The sequence below is a fragment of the Lepisosteus oculatus genome, chromosome 16, assembly GCF_040954835.1.
Source record: "Lepisosteus oculatus isolate fLepOcu1 chromosome 16, fLepOcu1.hap2, whole genome shotgun sequence".
Taxonomy (NCBI): domain Eukaryota; kingdom Metazoa; phylum Chordata; class Actinopteri; order Semionotiformes; family Lepisosteidae; genus Lepisosteus; species Lepisosteus oculatus.
The window spans coordinates 1,987,237-2,014,941 of record NC_090711.1 but is presented as its reverse complement, the minus strand read 5'-3'; the positions used below and the strand labels follow the sequence as shown (position 1 = coordinate 2,014,941).

Here is a 27,705-nt window from a genome sequence, read left to right as displayed (position 1 = left end):
CTCCTCCAGTTCTCCATATCCCTCACTTATAAGCCTGCTTGCATCATCGGGCGGGCGATTTCAAGATCATATTTTTGCATTAAGATCCAGCCAAGAGATTCTGATGTGGTGTGCTTGAAGTGATGCAGGTGGTTGAAAGGTGGCTTTGTTTGCTCTGGGCTCCCCAGCTGTTGCAGACGCGGCGATGGCGCAGGCCCAGACCGTCTATGCCACGGAGGCCACGCCCGAGCAGCTGGAGCAGATGCAGCAGCAGGGGATCCAGTATGATGTCATCACCATCACGGAAGACTAGGAGAGACCTGGTCTGGGTGTCGGATGATCACACACTGCCCCCTGCTGCTGGGGGCTGGAAGCTGCACTTTCAGAACACTGCTGCTGCCTGTTCTCCTCCTGGTGGGATCCTTTTTTTCTCAGGGGTCTCTGTAGCAGGACATGACTGGAGATCACAGAAACGGGCAGAAACAGAATAAACTTCTTCCTGCTCGGAGGTTATGGTCCAAATTACTAACAAGATTACCTGAAACTGTAAAAGCACTACAAAATGATTATGGCAGTCTTTTCAAATTCACTTATTCTTGAGATGCCTTGTCCAGTCTTAGGCTGTAGCTGAGTCTTAAACTGGTAGGAATAAGGGGGAGCCCCTGGTGAGAGTTTCTGTGGTTTCTTTTCAATTGAACATATTTAAGAGATTTTGTAAATATTGATGTCAATATGAGATATTAACATAGTTACAGCGCAATTTATGCAAGAATTATTGATTTTCTTTTTTGTGCAAGTAGACAGACACTTAAGAGCAGGTGCAGTGCTGCACACTGATGAAAGAGCAGATATAATAAGCTGAAAGCTGATACCAAAGAAACCTTTACTTCCTAAATTCAGAAGAATAGAAAAGAAAGAAAATTCAATCAGAAACAGAAAAGGCAAATAAACAGCCGGAGTCACTTCTAATGTCGTTTTTTTGTGATCGGGTGTTCATAGTGTTTAAAATAAATAATGTACGTCCAGTCACACACATAGGACCTTATGAAATTGCAAAACTCTGTTGCTATTATTCGGGAGTGTCTATGTAGGGAACAAGTAGAAGTTAAGTCCACACTGCAGAGTGAAAAGAAGGAAAACCAACGAAGTTCAGCTATGAAGGTGTTCAGCAGTGTGGAACTAACCTCTGTTCGTTCCCATTGAGCTTGCACGTCAACACTGCTTCCCTCTTCTCTTTTAATAAACTCCACACGCAGGAGGACCTTAACCTCCAAAACCAACTGTGTAATGTACATACTGGCTGAGAGCTCGTTTTGTAGGGCTGAGTTAGGATCTGCAGATCATTGCTTGCATTGTAAATAAGAGATGAGTTGCAAACGCATTATTCAGTGCTAGAAAGACCGGTGTGCGCTCCTTTCTGCAAAACCATAATAATTCGTCTTTAATCCTGTAAGTAAAAAAAAAGGACCTGTATAATTTAAAATTCCAGATGCTTTTGCCAAGTGTTGTGTATGGCTTGTGATGCTATAATCTCATTTGCAGTTCCCTGAGAGATCGCTTTTATGACATAACACTTACCTTTGCACCTTAAAAGTACCAGTCTCTCTTTTATTGCAAATAGCCTGCTGGGAGAAAAATATGAACTCCTAGAGGTTCTGTATGTGAGAAACTGCATTTCCAAAATGCAGGAAAATGTATGAATCATGCAATAATCACCTTTGTCCGGGGTCGCTGCCTGATCAGGCTGGTCTTATCTGCTCCAGGGGCTGCTGGTGTTGCATGAGCCAGCTGTACAGGGTTCCCTGATGCAGGCGCAGTGGAGAGGTTTAGGAACCAGCCAGTATGGCGCTGGATGGAAACAGCTGGTTTGGTTTTAACAGTCATTCTATAAAGACCCGTTCCAGATGTAGGCTTTTGCTCAATTCGGCAAGTGCTTTCACTCGGAAAGATCTCGATTTCTTTACTAAACAATCTAGTGTGAATTGTAATTTTTCCTGTGATTGTCGTTTGATTTTGCAAATTGCATTGCATTTTTGGAAATTGGTAATATGAGAGTAGCCCTATATCATCTGACTGACTGTGCAGTTCAGCGCCATGACTGGCCACCTTCGATATGAAATGTATTAACCTTAACCTCCCACGCGCGCTTTCAAAATGAGATACCCATAAAAAGGGAACGCGGAAGTGCGTTTTGCACAATGTCATTGTATCGCCGGAAGATGGCAGTGTTACTGTGAGATCGAGCTTCTCACACGGCGAGCTGTAACGAATATCCGATCTGTGAAAAAGAAAACATCGCACTAAATGACCAGGGAACCGAAAGAAGAAAAACGAATTGTGTTTCTTTCTGTTATGAAATCCAGGATTTGACCTTGCAGATTTAAAGAGCCGGCTGAGGGCTTTTTTTTTTTTTAAGCCTTGCTGCTCATTAAAGGTAGGGTCAACTCCTTCGACAACAAGATAGACAATCCAGTGTACAATTAATCTGTTTTGATCATTTCTGATCGAAGAGGTAGAATCCGTGACCTCATGGGTTCCCAGTCCGGGTTCTGAAGGACCACAGACCTGCCGGTTTTCATTCCCAGCCTAATGACTTAATTAGAGTCTTAATTGCACTTATAAGATATGCTTGATTGGAATATCAGCAAGTTTATTTTCTACTTTAGTTAATTTTACATGAATAAACGCAATAGTTACGAGAGTTTACTAGCAGCCTCAACATGTTTAGGAGCTGAAAGCAGCCACTCGGCTCAGTTTAATCTTGTAATTACGTCAATCAGTGGTCCGGTTGTATCCCAGAGAGCTGGGCTAGAGCAGAACCCAGCCGGTGTTTGGACCTCCAGGACCAGGACTGGAAACCCCTGTGCCAACAGATTCCTCAAGGTTGTATTACATTTAAAAACCTTTTTATCTTTGTGTTAATTTCTTTGTGGTTGTTTTTTTCATGATTTCTTTTTTAAAATCGTATTTTTTTATTATTTTGAAGTATGTGAGATGAGGGCCGTACTGGATGCATTCTTGTCGATCCCAGGTGGGGGCACAGAAGGGTGATGTACAACCCGAAAGAGAGAAACAGGTACCCTCTGTAAATGGTGTATAAAATATAGTTCTTTTAGTTGTAGTGGGCAGAACAAAATAGGGGTGTTGCCTTGGTCTTTTTTTATTCCTTCTGTGAATGACAGGGCCAGAAAAGATGCTATACAGAGACTGACCAGGAGAGGCAGCGTGGAGGTCACGAATAAAAGCTAATCCGCTAACCTGTGCAGTGTGGTGAACTTTGTCTTGTGCTCCGACACCCGTTTGAGGATTACAAGGACATGACATGTATAACCACTGGACTGGCTTGTGGCCGGGGCCATGCAGGGCTCGAGTCAGGATGTAACATTTTGTTTGTTAAATGAAAGTAAGGAATCGCAGGCCGAACCCAGTGTAGGTACGTGCATGTGTTCGTCTTGTATCCAGTCACTGCTACACCACTTATAAAATGACACGCATGTCGTCCACTACACTACCAATAATGATCGTCTGCCATTGCATAGTGCTTTTCATCTCGAAGGACCCAAATCATTTTACACATTGGAGATGACCAACGTCTTCCACCACAGAAGTTCTGTACGCAGCTGTATGACGCGTAGTACCCACAGGTGGAGAAGGGAGAACCTGTTCCATCGGTTGAATTCAAGGAGGACCTTCAAGGAAGCCAGGTCGTTCAGGCCTTGAGTGGAATATAGCCAGGTCACAGGGGTGAGCGCCCCTACTCTCACCGATTTACAGGATCGTTTGTGGGAAGTAATCAGGTCCTGAAGGATCTTGCCTGCTACTGCTCCGTGTCCGTGCTCATTTAACAGGGGAATAAGTTAGGAACTTCTTGTTCAGAGGAAATTGCACCCTCTACTGGTTTACTTCTGCACCATCGGCCCCACTGTGCAGCAGGTCACTTAGACACCCTGCTGACCTTTAAGGGACCTGGCCTGTCAAGACAACAAGCAGAGACGTTTGAAATCATCCAAAATCCGATGCCGCTGTTCTCTTCTCTGTACTGTGCAAGCAGTAACTGCCTGAGACAATAGCTACTGTCAGCAAATTATCACTTCCCAGTAGTTCACAGACCTGCTGTCACACACAATATGACAAACCTACAATCGATGTATTTCAGATCATTTGGAAATACTGTACCATCACATTGAGAATTTAACAGGATTAAAACAGCTTTTCAACATCTTCTGTATAACACTAAGACACTTTTCAAGGGATAATGGCGATTTCTTTTCTCATTTGTTTCCCATGAACTTCTTACCTCTGGTAAGTCAGGTCAGATTCATTAAAGCTGAACTGCTGAGACTGAATGAAAGTCTGAGCATGAGGGAGAGAGCAGTACTCTGTGACATTGTGTCCTGAAGCCACAGCCATGGCAGTACTGCACTGCGGGGAGGGGGAGCCTGTATTTACAGGTGATTACAGCAGCTAATCGGCAGATTACAGGATGTTGAATCCACACAAGCACGTAATCCCAGCGTAAGAGCAGCAGTGCGCTCTGGGATTTTACTGCAAATCTCATCTCATACTGCCGGCTCATCCACACAGCTGGCCCCACTAGACTTACCATTGTAATCCGGCATTTTAAAACAATTTTATTATAGTTCAGCGCTGATACTCTGGACTTTAATTATAAAAATGCAGCTTTGGGATTTAATCTTGAAGTAATTACAAAACCTAATTCGATTATCTGCACCGGGGCCACAGCAAGAGGCACGGTGTTAGGGAGCGGACAGAAAGTCCTGTATGTGTCCTTTATCCCTCTTCCTGGCGCATTAAAGCATGTTCTTTATGAACACGTGGCTTTTCTGTGCAGAGGGTGCTGGACGTTTTCCAAGGGTTTGGCAGAAAAGCTATTTATTAAATTCGACAGCTCTGGAATTTAACAGTTCTAATATTTTAATTGGACTGCACTGTGTTGAAAAATGTGCATTTTAATGTGATACTTTTTTCTTCTGGTAGTTTCTAGGGTATATATCCCACATGAGTTTTAAATGTAATAAACTACACACATATTATATAAATGCTAATGCATGAATATGACCAGGACATCAAATATTCTTGCCTTTCTGGTTAAAGTCGGCAGAAATGCCACTTTTGCTTTTCAATGGTGTTGTCTAGTTTAGCAAGACATCACAGAATGGGGTTCACACAGTGCACGAGGACAGAGTTTCGTGTGTCCTGTTGGCTCCACAGTACGTAGGCAGTGTTGGAATCCCATGATGCAGCAGTAAAGATGGATTGACCAAGGACAGTTCTGAGCTCAAGCTGTGTCATTTCACAGGTGAAAGGGAGGAAGAGAGGTATCAGGTTTTGCTTTGTCATGACTTCTGGCCTATATAAGTGGGCTAGCGTTTGTGCATGCATGCAAACAGCACAGCGTGTGAAAGGTCAGGGAACCTACACTACTGGCTGTGGCTACAGCAGACACCAGCAGCTCTCTGTTGGGAAGGTTTCCAGCAGTGGCTGATCTTGACACGCATCACTCACTGGTGTCTTCCAAACTGGCAATCAAAGCACATCGATACACAATACAATGACATCTGCAGGGACTGACACTCAGATGGTTACACTTTTTGCATAAAAAGCAAATGTTGAACTTTTTCGTTGACCTGATTCACAAATCATTGAAGGTTTATTCACAAGTGAAGTCCCTATGAAATGCTTACTTCTGTCTGTTTTCCTGAAAACTGAGCACCAGTTAGACTGTCAGGGTACACTCCAGTTCAAAGGGGTGTAGCGAAAGATTTGCTTTCGCCTCACTTGTGAAAATGTGCTGTTCACATGGGCTGTGTATGCAGTCTGCTCCCGGCCGTGTCCTGCTGTCCTCTCTCTTCAGTCAGCGCCTGCTCCTGGGCCTTTACTGACATGCACAGTCCCACCCACACCAGTATCTCTCTCTCTCAAGGAAAAGTTTCCTGGAGTTTTCCACAAGTCCGAAGGCCAGACACTGATCTCACCAAACTTCACTGTTGCTTTTTAAGTTCATAAATACACAATATCATGTAACTATGGCACCCACTGAGGGTAAGACAAACACAGCGATATAGTTATGCATTGTCCAGTATTGCAAATATATATATACAAAAACGGCACCTCTATTTCCTTGCCAAACTCTACAGCTCATCACAATCAGTTTTAAAATAGATTTCTCACATACCAGTGAGGGGATTACTTAAGGCTTTTGAATGTAAAATATGGAAACAGAGCAGTTAATTAAGAACAGGAAACGGTTAATTCCCACTCTAAAAAGCAGACAGAAGACACGGCATCTCAGCTGTTACCCTCACACGTGAAGACAATTTAACAGCGGAAATGTCTTTTTGTAAAGCATGAAACTAACCTTTACTCGTCTCTGTGCTGCTAGAGAATGCTGACACAGCTCCATGCTCACTTAAATTAATTAGTTGGCTAGTTTGGGCGCCCATGGCATCCTTATTTCATGCATGATTCTGGAGATGGATAAAAAACCTGGGCTCACTGCGCAGTCCAGAGGCAGAGCAGAGCGCAGGGGGGTTATCTGTCCTCCTGGTGACAGATGTCAAAAACCACGCGGTGAAAGATCAATAAATTTAGATTAACACAAAGGCACTTTCGCAAATCCTGATAATACAAGCACTTTCGCTTATTAAACTCGGAGAATCCCCGGGCTCTTTTCTGAGCCGGCGGGATTAAGATCAGGTAGACACCATTGTCCGAACGAACAATCCCGTTGATCCCAGCTGCCTCTCCGCCGGAAGAGAGAGCCGCTGCCCCATTTCTCCACGGGCTTACCCCCGCCGTTTGCCCCAGTCGACATCATCCCTTTGACGAGCCAGGCGATTGGCTCTGGGACAGTAGCCTAGAAAGCGCCACAGCAGCGGAGCGTGTTTACAAGCCAGCTGCTGTGAAAACGGCCTCTCTGCGGGCTGGTGGCATATGGGGCAGATCACCACGCGAACAGCTGCCCTCTGTCAGCGCCGCCGCGCTGCTGCCACCTCAGCATCTGGCCCAGCCAGATCCCTGCTGAGGCAGGAGAGACCCGCTGGAACAGAGAGCCCAGACAGGCCGGAGTGTTCTCCCACCCGACAGCACGCGGGCCCGCAGCTCGGCACCTGTGCGCAGTCCCCCCTCTGGGACAAACGCAGGGAAAAGAAGGAATCCTGCAGCGGTCCCTGCTGGGTGTCCCATCTGGTCAGCTCTCGACACCTCACGTCCACTGCACGGCGAGTGCAGACGCCACACCCTTCCCCTTGAGCTGCTGCTGTCAGGAACAGCGGTCTCGTGTCCGCGCCTCGTGCATGATGCTGGCAGATTCTGCTGCAAGAATAATAAGCAATAGGTTTATTCCATGCTGAAAAGAGAAGAGAAGAAGCCTTCTTCGGGTGTGAGCTTTTTAAGTTCTTCCGTAACGGTTTCCTCACACCCGAACAAGGCTCCACAGCCGAAACGCTGCGTTTTCTCTCTCCTCTTCTCAGCAGGGAATAAACCTATTACTTGTTCCTTTGCAGCCTATGCCTACTGATGCAGCTCCCCACCTGAACTACTATAATAATAATACCACCCGCCTGGATGATGCACCAGTACTCTCCCCACACAGCAGCTCTCTGTGGGGAGGAGAGCAGAGTGATGAAGCCAGTTCAGAGAGGGGGATTATTAGGAGGCCATCATGGGTAAAGGCCAATGGGAAATTTGGCCAGGACACCGGGGTTACACCCCTACTCTTTTTGAGAAACACCCTGGGATTTTTATTGACCACAGAGTCAGGACCTCAGTTTAACGTCTCAGCTGAAGGACAGCATCTTTTCCCCATCACTATACTGGGGCATTAGGACCCACATAGACCGCAGGGTGAGTGCCCCCTGCTGGCCCCACTTACTCCTCTTCCAGCAGAAGCCTCAGCTTTCCCAGGAGGTCCCCCCTCCAGGTACTGGCCAGGCTCACGCCTGCTGAGCTCCAGTGGGCGGCCAGCTGGGAGCTGCAGGCTGCTGGCCACGCTGCGCTGCACAGACGGGATCCAGCCCACAGCAAGTGGGGGTGAAGCAGGAAGGCATCTGGTCAAGGACCTGCGGGCCTGTCATTCAGTCCAGTGCACCAGGGAGGGTGTCTGCTTCGGGGCTATAGGCGTTTCTGGGGTGTGGGTGGGGCGCACACTGCGCTGTCCGGGGACCCGGGTCTGACTGCAGCCTCCCCCCCAGATTCCTGAGGCTGCATTCCTGCAGAACAGAGGACTTCCAGACACGGCGCCATAAAAGGCAAAAACAGTCCCGCGTTTTCTCTGGATATAATCATGTAGTCATTTAACAGCTCGAGGCAGGACCGCTGCCCATTATTTAACAATTCACCAGTTCGATTGATCACCACGAAACGGTTCCATTTAGGGGCGACTCCCCAGCCCTGCTGGACTGGGGCTGGAGACCCCTGTACGTCGTAGAAAGCAGAGACGGTGGACGACTTTGCGTGACCCCCATCTGTCATACACAATCATCGCATATAACTCCCCAGTGCCAGTGCAGGGGTGCCCCAGTCCAGCAGGCTTCAGCCCATACTGAGAGAGCAGCCACAGAGAACTGGGGTCCCCAGTGCCAGTGCAGGGGTGCCCCAGTCTAGCAGGCTTCAGCCCATACTGAGAGAGCAGCCACAGAGAACTGGGGTCCCCAGTCCAGCAGGCTTCAGCCCATACTGAGAGAGCAGCCACAGAGAACTGGGGTCCCCAGTGCCAGTGCAGGGGTGCCCCAGTCCAGCAGGCCATACTGACAGAGCAGAGAACTGCACCAGAGCTGCACTGCTTATAGACGCTACTGACCTGCGGAAAGGGGGCAGAATTAAAAGAATGACAGTCCCAGATTCTCTTTCCAGTATAATTGTGTCTGCAAACGCATAAGCAGATTAACGCCATTTCAATATTGCAATACATTTCACAGGAGGCTTTGATGCCAAATCATCTGGAAATTAAATCACAGGCATATGGCTTAATCTAAAGGAATGTAATAGTGAGTGCAAGACTGATTCAATTACTGTAATATCGTATTCAGGTATAAATGAATGTACTCTAAACCTTTTAAGGGAGATTGAATTTGCATGTTTTAACATATTTACATAATTCAGCACAATTCAACTAAATCTCAGGTTCAGAAAAACGTCGGGCCTGTAATGAATACATATATATGTCGATATTATCTCTCATAACTTATCTGTCACCCGTTTTTTCATTCAGAAAATTCGGTTCTGCTATTTTTATAGCTCGCTGCGGAAGAGGAGACGAACGCCGGGCGTCAGGGCTCCAGTCGGGCGTGTCTCGGGTCCGACTCCGTCTCCTACACCCGCAGATCTCAGTCCCGAGAGTAGCCGGGGTCGTGCAACTCCGGGTCCAGCCCAACTCTCGCCGGCTGCGCTTTCTTCCGCCCTGTCTTGCGTGAGCTCCTGCGGGGCGCTGGGCGAGCATGCTCATTGGGGCGCAGACGGGGGTTCCGTGGTTGTTTTGAAACGGCAGGCGGCGCGCTGGGTGGGGTGAGCGGACTCCGACTCCAGGCTGAGCATTGAGCTCTGTAGCGGAGCGGACCCGTCCCGTTTGTCCGACAGCATAGGGGAGAAGAGGAAAACCAGAACAAGACGAACGCGGGCGAGATGGGGGAGCTGAGCGAGGACTCGTTGCTGGATTACTTGCGTGCGGCGGGAGGGCGAGTGAAGAATTCGGACCTGCTGAAGGCTTACAAAGACCACATCGGTCACAGCGACCAGCGGCTGCGCGGTGAGTACGGTCACGCGGGGACACGCTGTGTGCCCGAGCCGCGAGCCGCTGGGGGGTCTCCTCACCCCCAGTCTGCAGCAGCGCTCGTGAACGGCGTTGCAGTGTCTTAACTGTCCGCCCGCGATCCCCCGAAAATATTCCCTCAACAGTTATTTTTTTTTTTGCTTTAGAACACAACGCCGTTACGCCATTCCTCAGCACGGTCTTAGCTTTCTAAAAACGTAATTACCCCCCCCAAAAAAAAACATCTGTTCCACATTATTGTCAAAAGATTAATTTTTTAAAAAATTTCAGGCATATCGGGTTGCGTTTCGGGATAATGTAACTTCCTTTCTGTTGCGGTTTCAAGAACTTTCTTGGAAGTCGGAGGCATGTGAACTGCTCGTTTTGCTTGCGGGGTGGCGAGTGGGGTTTTGTAAGGAGAGCTCTGGCCGGCGTGGACTTTCCCGTGTCGGGCCGCCGAACCAGGAATCTGCACTTTGCTGCTGAGGGGTTGAGCCTTGTCGCCTCTTCGCCATCTCTTCGCCATTAATCGGAGTCGGACGTTTCCAACACGTCCTGAGGGAACAGAGGTCTTATGCCGAAACAGTTTGATTTGTCGTCAGTCCAGTCCCCCCGTCCCCTCTCATTCGTCCCCTGAGTCCAAAGGGCGCAGTGGGGTCACCTCCCCCCCACACCTTTGGTACAAGACTCCGTGGTTTAGTTCAGAAAAGGCTAATACACCTTCTCCTGCAATGAAACAATTTACTTGCGTCAATGTGCTCAGCTCAATGTCAACCCAGAGTGAACACTACTGATCTCAGACCCACACGGTGATGCAGACTGCTGTCTGTGGACAGTTAGTGACCAGTAATCAGAGCTTCTTGATTGCATTTGAGTGTTTGTGGAGTGTAAAGATACTCGTGCCCTGGTTTTTAACCTTCTTCCAGAGGCATAGTGATTAGGTTAATTGGTGTTTCCAATGTGTCCCTATCTAGCATGCGTCCTGCCTGTGCCCTGTGATGGACTGGTGTTCTGTCAATGTGTCCTGCCTTGTGTCCCATAATGGACTGGTGTCCTGTCCCCGGTGTGTCCTGCCTTGTTCCCTGAGATGGACTGGTGTCCTGTCCCCGGTGTGTCCTGTCTTGTGCCCTGAGATGGACTGGTGTCCTGTCCAGGGTGTGTCCTGCCTTGTGCCCTGTGATGGACTGGTGTCCTGTCCAGCCTGTGTCCTGCCTTGTGATCTGAGATGGACTGGCATCTGTCACCTGAAGAAGGCTCCACAGCCAAAACATTGTTTCTTTTCTCTTCTTTTCAGCAGGGAATAAACCTGTACTTGTTATTATCCTACACCGAGCAGGGCATGTAGCCAATAGGATGACGTAGTTTTCAATATTTAAATCTGCCAGTTGCATGTCTTAAATGTATTTGCAGTCTAGTATTTCTTGATGATTTTAATGACTTTTTATTCGGTCTCCTCTGTGTGTGTTGTGACCTGGCTGTTGCAGGAACCCACTGGCACAGTATCTGCTGGGAGAAGTGGTACAGTCTGGGGGGGAGATTGCAAGATGGCCTGAGATAAGGGCTGCCACTGAGGGTGTCCTGTTGCAGCAGTTATTTCCGAATGCCTCCTGAGTAAATAGTTCTGTATCAGGCACCCTGGCAGCTTGCTTTGTAAGTCTCCTGCTTTGGTAGGGAGGGTCAGTGTTTGGTCCCGAGTCCTTCATAACAGACTCGGTTGCTACGGCAGTTTCGTGCTTCGACTAATAAATAACTGGAAGTGTAAACTCATGAAAGAGTGACAAGCCAGGAATTCTGGTGTGGGCTGAGCGAGTGGCCGGTTCCTCCGCAGTTTCCTGTTCATCCACAGCGCCTGTGTCTGCAGGGACAGGATCGGATGGCCGGAGCAGAAACTGAGCTTTCTTATTCCCTCCCAGAACAGAAAGTGCCGAATTGCACGGGGTGGAGTCAGGGGAGTGTTTTGTTTTGCATTGGAAAGCTTCAGAGAAGTTGAATGTTTGCCTGTTACAGTCTTCCTCCTCCAGATCTTTTTAAAGAAACAGGCTGGTCAATAATATTTAACTACAGGTCCAGCGCAGAGGTCAATCGCAGGGCAGGGGAAGCTTCTCTCAGTTTTGCGCAGAGAACATTCCGACAGAACAATCCTTCAGCGGAAGTGTAAGGACACTCAGTCTTCTGGGATCGGGGTGTTATTTTAATTCCACTTCCTCCTGTGAGGGGTGGGGGGCTGGCCCCTTTCTCCCAGATGCGTGGACAGTGCTTGTTTTGCAATCGGAGCTCCGTGCTGACAGGAAGGCTCTGCCGGGAATCACTGTCATCTGGCAGTCACAGGCAGAGGAAAAACGTCCCCATGTGTGTCCTCAGGCGTCGCAGTTTCTGTCTCCAGTCATCAAACACCATACTCCTCCCTTTGGAAAACCAGAATACTGGAAAGGCCCACGTGAGAGTTACCATGAACACTGGGCTAAAAACACCATCCCCTGTCAGTACCATTGCACAGCACATAGTACACCCTGCCCTCCCTCGCAGAGCTCCTCTCTCCCTCACAGAGCTCCTCTCTCCCTGCAGGCCCAGAGCAGGGCTCCTCTCTCCCTCACAGAGCTCCCCTCTCCCTGTAGGCCCAGAGCAGGGCTCCTCTCTCCCTCACAGAGCTCCTCTCTCCCTGCAGGCCCAGAGCAGAGCTCCTCTCTCCCTCACAGAGCTCCTCTCTCCCTCACAGAGCTCCTCTCTCCCTGCAGGCCCAGAGCAGAGCTCCCCTCTCCCTCACTGAGCTCCCCTCTCCCTGCAGGCCCAGAGCAGAGCTCCCCTCTCCCTCACAGAGCTCCCCTCTCCCTCACAGAGCAGAGCTCCCCTCTCCCTCACAGAGCAGAGCTCCCCTCTCCCTCACAGAGCTCCTCTCTCCCTGCAGGCCCAGAGCAGAGCTCCCCTCTCCCTCACAGAGCTCCCCTCTCCCTGCAGGCCCAGAGCAGAGCTCCCCTCTCCCTCACAGAACTCCTCTCTCCCTGCAGGCCCAGAGCAGGGCTCCAGAAGCACTTGGGCAATGAGGGTTGACTCACATGATGGTGTTTCTCCCTCCAGCCACGTACAGGGAGCAGTTCAAAGCCATCGTGGATAAGATCGCCGTGGTCAAGACAGCGGAGAACGTAAATACTGCCCAGGAGACCGCCGCCCTCTCCTGCTCGGCCCGTACTGTCTGACGCACATTTCTGAGAGGGTGCATCGATCTAGCTCTGAGCGGTAAAGAAAGATCTCGGCGACCTGACCTGGCTCGACCGTGGTGGCGCAGGAGGTAGACCCTCCTAACTCTCAAACGTTGAGTAAAAACCGAGTCCTCCTCTTATGAGGACCCAGGTGCGGGAACTGGACGGCAGCGGTTCTGCTCAGCCGGGCCCGCCCCTGATGCGCTGTCTGCCACGCAGGGCGAGAAGCAGCTCGTGCTGAGGAAGAAGTTCGCCCCGCAGGGGCCCAGGCCTGCCGCGAGGGTGCAGTGGGACGGCGGGGAGGCCGCCGCGGGGTCAAGCCCTCAGGCGCAGGCCGGCACGCGGGGCGCAGCGGCGGGGAGCCCCAAGGAGCAGAAGAAAGCTGTCCTGGTCCCCTGGGAAATGGCTCCTGCGATCACTGTTGCGGAGACTCCCGAGCCCTCTCGGCCTGAGGAAAGGGTGAGTGCTTCACACGGCGTAACAGCTCCCAGGGGTGAGGGGGGTGCCGTCTCGGCAGCAGAGGGGCGGGCATCAGGACCTCTATTGACAGCGCTCGTCGGCTCTCCAGAGAGCTGTGTGCCCTCTACCACTTTCACGGTCTGACCACGACTTGCGAAGAAAAAAGAAGTGTTTGTTTTTCGTGTATCACCCCTGGTGCTAAACACCGACTTCCTGCTGCTGCTTAAAATATGTGTTTCTGGCGTTGGGTTTGTGGTAAGTTCAGCTCTTATCTCCTTCTGGGAAGGTCCTCATGTTTCCCATGAGGCTGTGCAGCTGTTGTCCGGTGTTGGTCCTCCACTGACCCATGTGAACAGTGCGTGGCATTGGCATAGACTGTCTGGTGTGGGCTTTGCTCTTTACCTGTAATCTTAGGCTTGTTTCATGATCTAAAGCAACCTGCCTTTGTCTTTAAATAGTTTTGTAAACTATCCTAGAGAAAGGGCTTTCTGGGATATTGAATCCAATGCTGGTGAGATGAAGTGGTTCTTCCCCTTCGATAAGAGTCTCAGGTGAATCTGTGATCTGGACAGAAGTAGCCTGTGCTTTGCAGAGTAGGAAACATGTGGAGAGAAAGAAAGACAGCTGTTGCTTAGTGTAACAGATATTGTTTCTAACTTTGAACTTGAGCCTTGAGTCAGAAAACCACAAGTCTGGGGTTAACAAATCTATCAGAGCCTCAAATAGCTCAGCCTGCCCTCAGCATCTAGCCATGTCAGTGCAAAATGCAGCAGAGAGGCCGAGATGTGCACAATGCAGGCAAGAACCTGACAAATGTCAAGACATTGGCCCCCAGACAGTTCTGTCAAGTCAGTCAGCAGCAAAACAACATTTTTGTAATGTCTGGGATTTGGAAAGCGGCATCAGTTCAGGTTACAATAAAAGACTTTTCTGCAAACGTTTAGATTATATTTACAGAGAGAAGCACCTCCTCAATTCTAACTCCATGCTAAAAACCTCTGGGCTTACTGTTTCATACCAGGCCTTCCTCAGTCAGTCAGCAGTCAGTCACACTCCTGGGAGTAGTTTCCACAGGGGCTGTGCAGGTCTGGTGATTCGAGTGGGAGACAGGCATGCTGTTTCCACTGGGCTTCTGCTGCCTCCTGCCCACTGCTGGCTCTCATGCCCGGTGTTTGCCCCCCTGCCCAGCCTGCCCCACCCCTGGCCCTGGAGCCGGACAAGCCCCCGGAGGCAGCTGCGCTCCGGAGAATCCCCGAGGATGGGAGAGCGGAGGAGCCCGGCGAGGAGTCGCCGACCCCCAGCCTGCAGGAGGAGGAGCCCGAGCCTGACGCGGTGTCAAAGGTGAGAGGTCACACGGCGCCCGGACGGAGCCGCAGGTCTGGACTCCCTGTGTGTGTCACGGCCGACTCACGGCTGTGCGGTTTGAGATTTTAAAGTAACACGGGAACAATAATATGACCCCAACACAAAACGCACAAAAACACACAATTGCAGCGAAGAATTAAAAGAGGTCAAAAGAACCCTTTTGTAGTTTTCAGATCCTGATATAAAGATGCCAGCAGAGTTTTCCCAGCTGGCCTGTTTGAAACTCCCGGGAGCAGAACTCTGCTCCCCAAAAGTGGAAAAGGACAGGAGTCACCCTGACAGGTGTCAGGTTCTCAGATCAGACTTGAGAGGGACGAGCTGTCGGAGTGTGAGTCCTGAGTGGAATCTTACACAAGTCTTAATGTTGGAACCGGAATCAAATTTTGAATCCAGGTGTTTTCCCGCCTCACGGTGACAATAACGCAGTGAAGGGATGTGAAGCAGAGCCCAGCAAAAGGTACAGTCCCTCCTTGCTGGAGTCATGAGCTCCCTTTGATTGCCAAGATGTTGTTCATAATAATTAGCTGGTAGCATTGAGCGCGTGTATATTCAGAACCATTAATAAACCACACCAGTGAAAAACTCCAGTTGGGGAACAACATGGCATCCCTAAAATGACCCTTTCTACCTTTCAACCTGTGCCATCCTGCGCCTTTATTCCCAGAAGTTATCTTCTCCGCTGCGTTTGGCTCCTGGAAGACTTGGGAGTTTCTCTGGAGACACTATTGCATTGACATTGACTCTCCACAAGGTGGCGCAGTAGAAGAAACTTTTATCGGAAGACAAGCAGAGAGCTGAAGAGAACCTGCCAGTGAGAGGAAAAAGGAGGGGACAGGGGGTTCGATTCTTGTATCTCTGTCTTGAAAAAAAATGTCTGCATCTGTTGTATATAGTTTACATCTATAATATTCCTGCCTTCTCCACAACAGCCCAGAATCTAGAGTCTCCGGGATTCATCCAGTGTGTCAGTACAGCTGCACGTTCCCACTCTTCCCAGCCACCTGGGCAGGCTGGTGACTGGCCTTGAGGTGCAGCACCCCCTCCTGTCTGGGGGTTTGGAGCTCACAAACCTGTCTGAACCCCCTGCTGCTGGAAACATTCGTCACAAGAGCAGAAGACCTGTATGGTTTTCCAGTTTGCTTCTCAGAAATCACGCGCAGGTGGAAGATGGGCTCCAGGTTCAGTCGGGGTCACGGTGTGAAGCCATCTGGGAACCCCGACATGCACACACCCACACACTGGGGGCAGTGAGATTCAGGCACCGTGCAGAGATGGGGATCTGTCACTGTGGAAATCCGTTGTGTCCACAGTGTGTGTAACTGTACTCTACACAACCGGTAGACTTGTTTCAGACTGTGTCTGACTTGTGAAAATCAGTGACGCCGCAGGAATCAGAAACCTGCCCTTTTTAAACCATCGCTCCTGTCTGGGATCTAACATCCATGTGGGAAGAGGAGGAGGAGGAGGAGGATGGCTTCAGGGAGGTTTTCTGAGCCAGCAGCGGACAGGACAGGCTCTCCTCGTGTACAGTGGCAGACCTGAGTGCAGCCGTGGGAGAGGAGCGGGCGAGCACAGGGGAGTGGACAGCAACGCACTGCTCCCTTGCCCAAAGTGCAGGAGCTGTAAGTGGTTTCCGTCCCTGCTTGAGGTGTGAGCGGGTCATGGCCATTACCGAATCATCACAGCACTGTGCACCTCTGTGTGAGTGCAGCCTCGTTATAGGAGCCAGTAGACGTGGGGGTCACGCGAGGTGCTCGCAGGGCTCGCCCTTGGCCTTGTTCTCTGAGCCCCCGAAGGGAAAAGACGTCTGGGCTTCTCAAATTCCAGGAGGGCCTTTATTACTGGGAGACGGGGAGGGGAGGGTTAAACAGCCCACTATGTACTGTGCGTCTTTACTTGTAATCTTTATGTAGGCAGATCTGGAGCCCTGGAAGAGAGGGCAGAATGAAGTGTAATTGCTCTCCGGGTGAGAAGACCTCAGGGAGGGAGCACTCAGCGTGTTTGTTTTGATATTGGGGCCGAATGTTGCTTTGGAATTTTTGCAGCTCCGCTGTGCTGGCCTTAATGTCGCTGTCCCTCTGCTGTGCGTCATTAATCAAAAGCTTAATGTTGGTGCTTTTGAGAATTGGCCAATTAACATCATAGCTGAACGTGGTCATGTCCTTTCGGGAGCAGCGCTCGTTATTTCTGATGTAATTGTTTTCCCCCGGGGAGCTCGTAACGGTTGTTTTCCTATCCTTCGTATTGAAGAGAGGTTTTGCCGTGCTGGCTGCCTCACAGGGAGGGCAGGGAGCTGACAAGTGTGCTGTGATCCTCGCAGCCTCTGTGCAACACATGACGCACGAACTGGGGGCGGGAGAAACCTGCCTGTGTCCAGACCTTTCGAGGAAGGGGTTAAGAACACAGAGACGGTGCTGGTTTGGGGTGCACGGACCTGTGACTGCAAGATGGCGATGAGCTGTTTTGCGTTTTGATGAATTGTGGGAGAACCGACAGTCTCAGTTTTAACGGTTTTCACGCTGGCTGTCTTACAGGACTATGGACAAGTCAGCTAGAAGTGTCAGGCTCCTGAGTGGTGTAGCCTCCAGTGAGCAGCAGCTCCCTGTTTTTTTAGTGCAGGCTAAGTCAGTGGACAGCTATGACTATCACTGCAGTAAGGATGGGCTCTGGAGGTTTGGACATGGTCCTGGCCTAGATGTCATGGGTTCACAGCTGACTGAGTACTGCCATAAGGAGGTTAGTCAACCAGGATCTTTGAGTAGACGGTGCTCCTGTCATTGGCTGAGCACCTGCAGGCTTGCAGTGACATCACAGAGAGACAGCACCGACTCTCCTGTCCGACGCTGTGGAGCTCTGCCTTTGCTTCGTCTGCCCCGAGCGGTGCAGGAATCATTGCGAATCGTAAAGCAGGTGTCAGCTCCAGGTTGGGTGGGCTGGCTCTTGCTCAGTTACCAGAAAAGTACATGTGAAAGTCCCACCCATGTCAGCTGGTACACTGGCACCTCTGTGTTATGCATGATACAGGCGGGCTGGAACTGTCCACGTGTGTCTGGGTAGAATTAGCTGGATAAATATTCCCCCACTCTTGTCTTGGCTAAAACAAGCACATTTAACTTCAGTGTGGTTAACATGAAAGGGCCGAGTGTTTGCTCATGATGTCCCAATCCAGAGCCCGATCTGAGAACAATTAGCAATCAAGTGTTTCTGCAAGTAGAGTTCTATTTGCGGCCCACATTAATCAGAGTGAATGACACTTTAATTGTTTATTTTTTTCAGGAGGGCATGTGGGGGGTGGTTTTAATTGTGTTGACCTTTCCTTGTTAACTGAGCAGTGCTGCATGGGAGTGCAACATGAAAATTAAAAAAAGAAGTGGAAAAGATAACCGGCTGGAGCTGCAGGAGTTCGGTACACAAAACTAGCACCCAGCAAATGATTCAGAAGCCACGATGGTGTAATGTCAGGCTGTCTTAAGTCGAGCACACTGGGCTCTGAGCTCTTCAGCTCTGAGGTTTATGTGTGTGTCAGTGTCTGGGAGCTGAAGAAACAGTGAAGATGTACAGTGATGGTCTGTTCACACACAAGCTTGCAGACCTGGATGAGTGTGCAGAGAGGGGCTCAGGGGCACAGACAGGGTGCAAAGACGGGCTCACGGGCGCAGAGAGGGACACAGCCAGCAGAAGCGCGAGCCTGCTTGAATGATACGGGATGCTCTTCCTTCGTTCGCTGACCCAACTAACCAGCAGCCACCGCTGTTGTGAAGCCCCCGCGTGTGACAGCAGACCGCGTGCCCCCCAGGTTCCGGCGTCCACAGCTGTCTCTCGCGCTCGGCGCTGGCTAGGTTCCTGCTCCTGTGCTGATCGCCTGGGCGTTGACCCGCGCGGCGGCCCGCTCACACCCCTGTCTGTGCTTCTTTCGCAGTCGGAGTCGGAGCGGGACGACGACGGCTCGGGGAGCGTGGGGTCCCACGGGGTGGCGGTAAGTGTGGGCGCCCTTGTGTCGGCTAGGGCAAAGGCATGCTGGTAGGTGGAATGGCTTCTGGGTATGTTGGCTCTGGCGTGAGTGTGTGTGTGTGCCCGGCCATGGACTGGCGTCCGGCCCAGGGTGTAACCTGCCTTTCCGGGACAGGCTCCAGCTCCCCCGCAACCCTGTACTGGATAAAGCAGTTTGGAGACAGATAATAATAATAATAATAATTGCTTACACTTATATATAGAGCTTTTCTGGACACTCCACTCAAAGCGCTTTACAGGTAATGGGGATCCCCTCCACCACCACCAGTGTGCAGCCCCACCTGGATGATGTGACGGCAGCCATAGTGCGCCAGAACGCTCACCACACATCAGCTATCAGTGGGGAGGAGAGCAGAGTGATGAAGCCAGTTCATAGAGGGGGATTGTTAGGAGGCCATGACTGATAAGGGCCAGTGGGAAATTTGGCCAGGACACCGGGGTTACACCCCTACTCTTTTCGAGAAACGCCCTGGGATTTTTAATGACCACAGAGAGTCAGGACCTCGGTTTTACGTCTCATCCGAAGGACGGCGCCTGTTTACAGTATAGTGTCCCCGTCACTATACTGGGGCATTAGGAAACACATGGACCGCAGGGTGAGCGCCCCCTGCTGGCCCCACTAACGCCTCTTCCAGCAGCAACCTTAGTTTTTCCCAGGAGGTCTCCCATCCAGGTACTGGCCAGGCTCACGCCTGCTGAGCTCCAGTGGGCGGCCAGCTGGGAGCTGCTGTTGTTGAAAAGGTACGATGAGGTTTAGAGTATTGAGAACAGTTTTGGTCAGCAGATTTGCTGCTCTGGATTGTGCCCAGAGCAGAGCGGTGGAGGAGAGGGCCACACGGAGAGGCCGAGGGAGCCGGGCGGGTGGTTTGTGGGCGGTCGTGAGCGCGGCCGGCCGCGGCGAGTGTGAAGCTGGTGCTGCGCGGGGTGAGACGGGGGCAGCCCTCGTGCCGCTGCCCGCAGGCTGGCGGACTGCTCCCGCCGCCGCGGAGGTGGTTATCCGGAAGCCCATCCCGGGTCTCCTCTGTGTCCGCAGCTGGATCCGCTGGAGAAGGAGTGGATGCGCTCGGCAGCGTGCGGGCAGCTGGCCCACCTGGCCCAGCTCCTCAAGCAAGAGCCGTCCCTGGCCTGCAAGAAGGTACGGCCTGAGCCCCGGTGTGGTGGACCAGTCAAAGGCCATAGCAGCCGGCCTTATTTCCTGAACCTGTGCTTAACGCGCCAGCTCGTGCAGTCGGGCGCGGAGGCCGTCGGTTTTGCTCCTGAAATGTAACTCACTGTATTTTCTCTTCCTTCTCGGTTGACACCAGGACTTCACCTCTGTAAGTATGAGTGTGTTTTTGTCCTTTCCTCTCCGTCTGTCTGTCCGGCTCGCGGGCTCCTCCGGCCCGCCGGGGGCCCCGCTGTGGCGCGGGAGTGGGGGGCCTGGCAGCCCGGGTGCGTGCCGCTGCCCTGAGTGGCCGTCGCCCTCTGGCCCCTGGAGGTCCCCAGCAGTGTCTAATTATGCCCTCTGTTTTCTTTCTGGGGTCTCTTCTGCGGTCCCTGGCTGCACGGTGGGCTTCTCTCCCAGGGGGTGAGTCTCGCGGTGTCGCAGCCTTCTCACTGCTTTCTTGTGCCCGAATGTTTGGACTTTTAAATGTGCTTTAGTGCATCTGTGCTAATTACAGGTAGTGACTTTTTGACTTCAGTTTTGATGCCTGTGTTCAGTGCCAGGTCAGTACTTGGTGTGCAGACAGGCAGCCTTGTTCAGTGAGGACTCTCAGTTCTCACAGCCAGCCTAATTTCTTGACTGGATTCCGCGGAGTCCTCCTCAGACAGTACTCCTCAGAGGCTGTCCCCTTCAGAGAACAGTCTTGTCGAGGAGTGCGGTCCAGTCTCTGAGCGTCGCCCCAGCGGGCTGCAGCCATGTGCTTCACGCTCACTGCCCTGCAGAGGGCGCTGTCCCCAGCCTCTGGGCCAGTCCGCCTCGCGGCAGGGGGCAGGGAACCCCTCCTCCCGGCCCCTGTGCTCCGGCTGCTCGTCTCCCCCTGTCCGGCGGGTCAGTCCGTGGTGTGTGACGCGTGTGAGAGCCCCTTGCAAATGCGATTCAGTGGGATGTCTCCATGATGGGGTAGAGGACAGAGGGAAGACCTGAGAGCAGCTGCTGGGAGGCTGGGGGTCTCGCAGCCCCCGGCCCTCCTGCAGGATCCCCAGCGTCCTTCGGGTCTCAGTCCGTGTGAGCTCAGAGCCACACGGTTCTGGCAGTCCTGGCGGTACCAGGAGGGGGTACCAGAGGTGGGTCCTGAGGAAATCTTGAAAACCGCACGCACACGCACACGCACGGCGGGTTCTGTAACCCCTGGGGGGGGGGCTCCCTCAGCGGCTTCAGACCTCCTTCTGAGGAGACCAGACACTCGGCCGGCATTGAAGTGTCAGGGATCATCAGGAGCCCCTTGAGCAGCACAAAGCCCCGGGCCCTCTTGAAGATAATCTGAAAGTAACAGAGGAGGCAGGATTAATTGGCGGACAATGGCCGATGGTGTTAAATCCCTTCCTTGCCTTTGATGTTCTCTTCTCCGTGGAATACTGGCTGTGCGAAGCCGTGCCCGGGAATCCTCCCTGCGGCGGTGCTGAGCTCTCCGGCGCTGTGTGTGAGCCGCGGTTCCCCCTGGAAAGCCAATTTAGAAGCCCCTGTGCTCCGAGGCCTCAGTCAACAAGGGGTTAACGGGGCTGTTGTTGTGGGGATGGTCATTTCAAGGATGCCTTGGGGCCACCTCCCCCATGTCCTGTCGAGGGCCGGACAGTCCTCGAGGAGCGCGGTCCAGTCTCCGGGCATCGCCCCAGCGGACGGCAGCCATGTGCTTCACGCTCACTGCCCTGCAGAGGGCGCTGTCCCCAGCCTCTGGGCCAGTCCGCCTCGAGGCAGGGGGCAGGGAACCCCTCCTCCCGGCCCCTGTGCTCCGGCTGCTCGTCACACCCTGTCCGGCGGGTCTGTCCGTGGTGTGTCTGTCCGGTCCCACGGTGGAGTAGTCCCTCACAAATCCACTTCAGTGGGATGTCTCCATAGCCACGATGGGGGGTACAGGACAGTGGAATAAACATTTCCTTCTTCTGTCTTTTAATACGGCTTTTCCACAGTAAGCTTTTTGTTTCCTTTCCTCACCATATTTGAAAGCAGAGCCCGCCCTGACTTCTCTGTTCTCCTGTGTCTCTCTCTCCCTGCATGCCAACGGAACATGTCTCCCTGTCTCCTGCCCGGCCCATCGCCAGTTTGTAAGTAAATCACTTCTTTCTCCCCGTCTTGTTTCTTGGCGGTGGGACATGGGGGCGCTGGGGTGTTCCTGAGCTGCAGCAGTGTGGGTCCTGTTCAAGCCCATTCTGTTCAGGGGAAGAGGAGCTCGGGCCTGCACTGGTGGGCCGGTGTCTCTGTGCAGCCCACCAAGGGGGACAGGTCCCTGCCCCGCTGTGTGGAGATGTCCGTCAGTGCAGTCAGATCGCCCGCTGATCACTCAGACTGCAGGGGGGTGTGAGGGCACAGACATGCAAATACCACAGACAGACACATCAATCATGCGCCCAGGAGCTCCAGACACGCTTGTGTGCTGCACAGAGGCAGTGGTGGTGAATCTAGGCCTGCTGGCCTGAGAGTCCTGACACTGTTTGGCATTCCCAGGTGTGACACAGTTCACCTGGGCACTGCTCCTTCTGTATCGCATGTTTCACTCGCCTGTGTGTACGTGGTGGCTCTGCGGATTTCACTGAGATTCAGTGGTCTGTCTGAATACAATCAGTGTTTCTCGAGGGAATATCTTGAGAAGCCTGTGTTCTGTGCTTGGACAGTAAGAAGGGGATGGGAGGTGGAAGGTAGCTGTATCTGTGCTCCCTCACGGCAGGTGGCTGGAGCAGCGCAGAGCCCAGCGCTGCCTCCCTGCCTCGCTGTCAGAGCAGCGGCCTCAGAGGCCAGGCTGGGCAGGGAGGGGGCGTGTTGCTTAGACAGCGGTGAAGTGTAATTTGCACCCTGTCAGCAAACAGGATAGACGGGCTTCGCTGAAAAAAAACTGCCTAATCACGGCCTCGCAATTACAGTCATTTCAGACATCATTTTTGGGGTGTAAATATGAATCGGGGTAATTGCCGTGGTGGGGGGGCAGCGGCGCTGTCAGCGCTTGACGGGCTGGAAGGAGGCTGGCATCTGTGGGTCACACCAACATCATCAATCTTCCCCGGCTGACAGCCCCCCGCCGTGGGCACGCTCAGCTTGTTGTTTTGTAATTAGCTGTGTTAAATGGCAGGAAACAGCACTCGGCCCGCCCCCGTGCAGCTGGCTGGCTGTCGGGGGAGAGCAGGCCCCGGCCCCTCGTGGTCCTCGTCCACCCCACAGCCTCTCGTACTGCAGGGCTGTCCTCCATCCCCCGTCCTCGTTCACAAACCGCGGGGGCCGCCGCTGGCCCGGGCGTGGGGGGTGGGTTTGGGGCCTGCCACGCCGGCGGGGTGTACGCCCTCCTCCTGACTGACCCCCCCCCTGCTGCTTTGCAGACGGCCCTGCACTGGGCTGCCAAGCACGGCCGGGAGGACATGGCCGCCGCGCTGGCCGGAGCCGGGGCGGACGTCAACTGCAGAGCGGTGAGTCCGCGCTCCCGGGTCTCCTGCACCAGCTGCACGTCAACGCCCATTGGCGCAGCAGGCAGAGGAGCGGGTTTCTTAAGCGAGCATGGTCCCGCCCCGCGGGGGCTGATGGTGCCGGGGCAGGGGGCGCGAACGTGCTGGGTGTGTGTTTGTGCACTGTGTAGTCGAGGGTTGGCAGCGGTCTGGGGGGGGGGTCTGTTTCTGAAAGAGCAGCCCAGGGTTGGCATCTCTCACCGCTGGCAGCAAACTGCACCGCTCCAAAACTTTAACTGCAACGTTTTCTCTGTTTCCTTGTCTGTATGTGTGCGTGGCGTGGGTCTCCTGCAGCATGTAAGTATTATTCTTGTCAGCTCTGCTACACACTCTGATGTGGAATATCTTTTTGATTTTGTGTTTAAGGTATAGTTTTTATTAAATTACCTATAATTCCAATTGTTTATTGATGTTTTTAACATCGTTTAAACCTATATGTTTTGTATACTGTGTAGAAAAATGTGACACTTATGAATTAGACTTGGTTACCTTAAGTGCGTTCAGCTGATGAACTTTGTGCTTTTTTGTTTTGTTTTCCACGCTGTTTCTCCTGGACTGGGCCTGTGACGTCCCAGGGAGTAAGTATATCTGGTCATTGATAGGATTTGTAAGGATCCAGTTAGCTGTCCAGTCCTGGTCTTGGGAGGCCTGTGTGTCTGCAGGTTTTTATTATACATTGTCTCTTCATGATCTCAAGTGAGTTCATTATGAGCCCAGTTACAATCGCAGCTCCCAGCCCTGCGGGTACTGGAGCTTTAAACAGACCCAGGACAACTGGCCGGTCCTTCAGGACCAGGACTGGCATCTCTGGATCAGCGAGTGCAGCTGCAGTCCTGCAGGTTTACAGGTGGTTTTCAATTCTCAATAGCATCAGATTAAAGATCTAAAACACAAGCAGTTTCCCTTCTGATCCAAATAATCAGTGAAGTAAATAAAGAGAAAAACTGCCCCATCTACAGCAGGCTTGAACACGCTGAGACTCCTGCAACTCAGACAGAGAGCTGTCTTTGTGCCCACTTGGCTCCTCTGAAATCCGCCAGAAATGCAACAGTAGTTCTTCCTATGGGGTTGAACAGGGGATAGATTTGCACACCTTAAATGTTTGGGGGGGGCTAATAGGCAGGATAATGAAAGATGTTTTTTTTTATTCCTCCATAAAATAAATAATTCACTCCAAAATGGTGATAAAGTACCTATCTGTACTTTATAAGCTACTGTATTATTTCCCTCCTTAGGGATACACTCCGCTTCATATTGCAGCCTTGCATGGACACAGGCACATCATAGACCTCCTCATCCAGACCTATGGTAAGACACGTCTCGGGCGCTCAGTGTCTTAAAGGCAGTGGGGCCCACGTCCCGTCCATGGGCAGAGCACGTGACCCCGTGCCCCATGTCTGTGTTCCTCAGGTGCCCGGGAGGACCTGCGAGACTACAGCGGGCACAAGGCTCTCCAGTACCTCGGCACGCAGGAGATCCACAAGGAGGGAAGAGACCTGCGTGAGTTGGGCTGTGTGACTGGTGCTGCTTTGAGGTCCAGCCTCAGTGGTGTCCTGGGCTTGTCCGACAGTATCCTGCTTCCTGATATAGGCCTCGGATTTCATCACGGTCATAAGGGACACGGGTTGCAAACAAGAGGAGGCCTTTCAGCCTGTTTCTTCTGTTGGATGGTTAGCAAATTGGTCTGAGGGTCTTATCCAGCCGTGTCTTATAGAAAGCATGAGTATCAGCTTCAACGACATGGCTGGGTAGCTTGTCCCAGACCCCCACAACCCTTTGTGTAAAAAAAGTACCTCCTGTTTGTTATGTGTACGTTCCTAAAAACGTCTCGGCTGGAGTGTCCAGACTGAAGTGCTTAAGAGTTTTGTTTCTGTGCTTTTCAGCAGATCAACTCGGTTTCTCTTGTTTGTGGGTTTTGTTCCCCATCTCAGAATACCTGGTTCCTCAAGGCAGCGAGCGCAGGACCAAGAAACTGGGGTCCCTCTTCCAGCCGAAGACCGCGGGGGGCAGCACCAAGAAGAAGTGGGGCTCGGTGGAGGACCTGGCGGGCTCGGACGAAAAGGGGGGACCCCAACTGTTGATCCCCCCCACGTTCAGGCCCAGGAAGTTCTCCCGCTAGAGTCGGGTGGGGGCTCATGGCCGGACAGAGACCCCAGCCAGCACCGCACCGCAGAGCTCTGCCTGTCTGGGCCGGGCCGGGCTGTGCGTCCAGTGATTCTCCGGGCCTGCAGCGAGCTGTGAGCTGTCCTCCTCCGCCCAGGTGCAGCCTGGACACGGACGGAGGGCTCTTGCTGGTTCGGAGGACAGCCCCGATGAGCCGAGATCCCGGGAGCTCGGCTGGGACGCGTGTTGAGAAATTCTGTATCTTAAACGTTTCTTTTTATGTCGTGAAGGATGCCAGGATTTCCGTGCTGGAAGCCACAGTTGAGCTGAGAGTGTCTAGGATGTGCTTTCCTTTCTTTGACTCCGGGTTGAGCCACGCTCCGAAACTTCACATTCCAGAAAATACCCCTACGCGTTTTTGCAGGATTGATTCTTTTGTTAAACACATTTTAGGTTTCCTGAAGGACTGAAACACTCAATGTCTCAATTTTGTAGATATAAAACAGTTACGTTTCTGTATATGTATATAGCTGAATGTATTTAATTGATATATCTACATATATCTCACGTTCAACCTTACTATACTTATTTTCTTACAAAAAATATCTGTGAAATATCAAAGTACCTTTTTATTTAAAAAAACAGGTGATTTATGTTTTCTATATATTGCAATATATTTTTTATTTATCATCACAAATAATGCAATTCATTCCCTGTGCTTCCTATGTGAAATTAAATTGAAATGGGTCCAGGCTTGTGACTGTGATTTGCCGGTCTCGGTCTCGGTCTCGGTCTCGGTCTCGGTCTCGGTCTCGGTCTCGGTCTCGGTCTCGGTCTCGGTCTCGGTCTCGGTCTCGGTCTCGGTCTCGGTCTCGGTCTCGGTCTCGGTCCAGCAGCCCAGTGGCCCGGCGGTGGGTGTGCGGGCGGACCAGCGATCCTCCGCGCTGGCCCAGCCCTGGAGATCGAGCACCAGCCCCGCCAGTTCATGAAATGGGGCGCTTTTATCCTGCCCCCTGGGGGGTGATATTTGGACCCTTATCAGCTCTGCTGCCGTGGGCCCTGCGCCCCACCACCCCTGCTCTTTCTTTTCACCCACTAATCCCATTTTTACACAGCGCCTTTGATCTGCAGGGGTGGGTGTAATTTACTTTGAGAGCCACAGATGGACTAAATATGGGGCCTGGTGGTGCTGCGCTGGTCTTTATCTCCTAATTCCAGATTAGCTGAAAAGGGCGCTTGTTTTCGGTGGTGGGTATCAGGAGAAGGGGGGGAATGGAGGCAAGTGTGTGTGTTTTTTTTTGCCAGGGGTGGGGGGTAGGGGGGGATAAGAGGGGCGTTTCTGTAATAGATACTTATCTCGCCACCCTCAAGCTCTCAAACAAAGCCCCCTCTGAGGAGATTATAAACCAAGGGAGGCACATTAACTCTAATCCCAGGCTTTGAGGCCTCAACCCCCCCCTCCCCCTCCCTCCCCACCTGCCCCAGCCCCCCCCCCCTTCTGCTGAAGGGGTTCTGGAACCGGGGCGCTGTGGGGAGAGCCCGCGGCAGGACAGGGGGGCTGGTTTTCAATGGGCAGGAGGGGGGCACTGCTGTGCCCCAGCTCCTCTGTGAGGGATTAGTCCGCCCTGCTGGGAGAGCTGCTCATTTCCATCGCAGCCCCGCGCCCCCGGCCTGCTTGGACTTTTTGTTTTACAAATGGCCTGAGATGTAGATGTCATGTCGCGGTTTTCTTACAAGTACAGCGAGCCTGCGTGTCGAAGAGGGGGTTCAGGTCAGAGAGCAGCCCCGGCTCCCCGGCTCCTTACAAAACGAACGAGGGCGTCGGCCTCGTTAACCCCATTAGCCCCGTTCCTCCTTGCGGTGCTGGATTTCTGCTTCTGGCTGGAACAGGACCGTGGGGGGGGGCGTGTGGGGAGAGTCCGCCGCAGACAGGGAACCATGGGCTCCCGAAACGGACAGAGGATGTTCCCCGCCAGCGAAGAGAGGACCCTGGAGTGACAGACGCGGAGACAACGGCACGCGCAGCTTCAGCACTGTTGGTTTTTTAACCTGCAGGGCGTGTGGCTCCAGGCCTCCACATCCAACTGGGATGAAAGTCCGAGGAGCTGCGGTGCTTTCCTGCGCCGGGGTCAGGGGTCAGGGGTCAGCCTGGGCCACTGCAGGCGTGTGCGCGGACAGGGCGATGTCCCC

General features: G+C 52.3%; 2 protein-coding genes across 3 annotated transcripts in view; both read left to right on the top strand.

Annotated features, from left to right (window-relative positions):
- znf335 (zinc finger protein 335) overlaps positions 1-3,236 on the top strand; it is a 33,281-nt gene extending 30,045 nt beyond the window's left edge. Inside the window, exon 41 of the mRNA XM_069179644.1 lies at positions 168-3,236. Coding sequence (XP_069035745.1) covers positions 168-292 — 125 coding nt within the window. The 3' untranslated portion in view covers positions 293-3,236. The remainder of the gene's footprint in view (positions 1-167) is intronic.
- Positions 3,237-9,173: 5,937 nt separating this feature from the next.
- Positions 9,174-26,262, top strand: LOC102692440 (ankyrin repeat domain-containing protein SOWAHA). 2 transcript variants are annotated; one of them, XM_069179385.1, is made up of 12 exons: positions 9,190-9,745; positions 12,824-12,888; positions 13,165-13,404; positions 14,593-14,745; positions 18,689-18,745; positions 19,814-19,915; positions 20,085-20,096; positions 22,024-22,026; positions 23,290-23,376; positions 24,648-24,720; positions 24,823-24,912; positions 25,344-26,262. In XM_069179385.1, exons 1-12 carry the CDS (start codon positions 9,622-9,624, stop codon positions 25,529-25,531), a joined length of 1,194 nt encoding a protein of 397 aa, XP_069035486.1. In that variant the 5' UTR covers positions 9,190-9,621; the 3' UTR covers positions 25,532-26,262. The 2 variants fall into 2 exon arrangements, 1 of the variants encoding a protein (XP_069035486.1); XR_011181720.1 differs by lacking the exons at positions 24,648-24,720; positions 24,823-24,912; positions 25,344-26,262 and adding an exon at positions 23,707-23,779 and having other exon boundaries at positions 9,174-9,745; positions 20,085-22,026.
- The last annotated feature ends 1,443 nt before the right edge of the window (positions 26,263-27,705 follow it).

What these genes read in the sequence shown, in the direction of transcription:
- LOC102692440 (XM_069179385.1), top strand. Translation starts at nt 9,622, where the DNA reads ATGGGGGAGCTGAGCGAGGACTCGTTGCTGGATTACTTGCGTGCGGCG. An exon ending in CCTCCTCATCCAGACCTATG is followed by an intron (nt 24,721 to 24,822) that starts GTAAGACACGTC and finishes TGTGTTCCTCAG; the next exon opens with GTGCCCGGGAGGACCTGCGA. An exon ending in CAAGGAGGGAAGAGACCTGC is followed by an intron (nt 24,913 to 25,343) that starts GTGAGTTGGGCT and finishes TCCCCATCTCAG; the next exon opens with AATACCTGGTTCCTCAAGGC.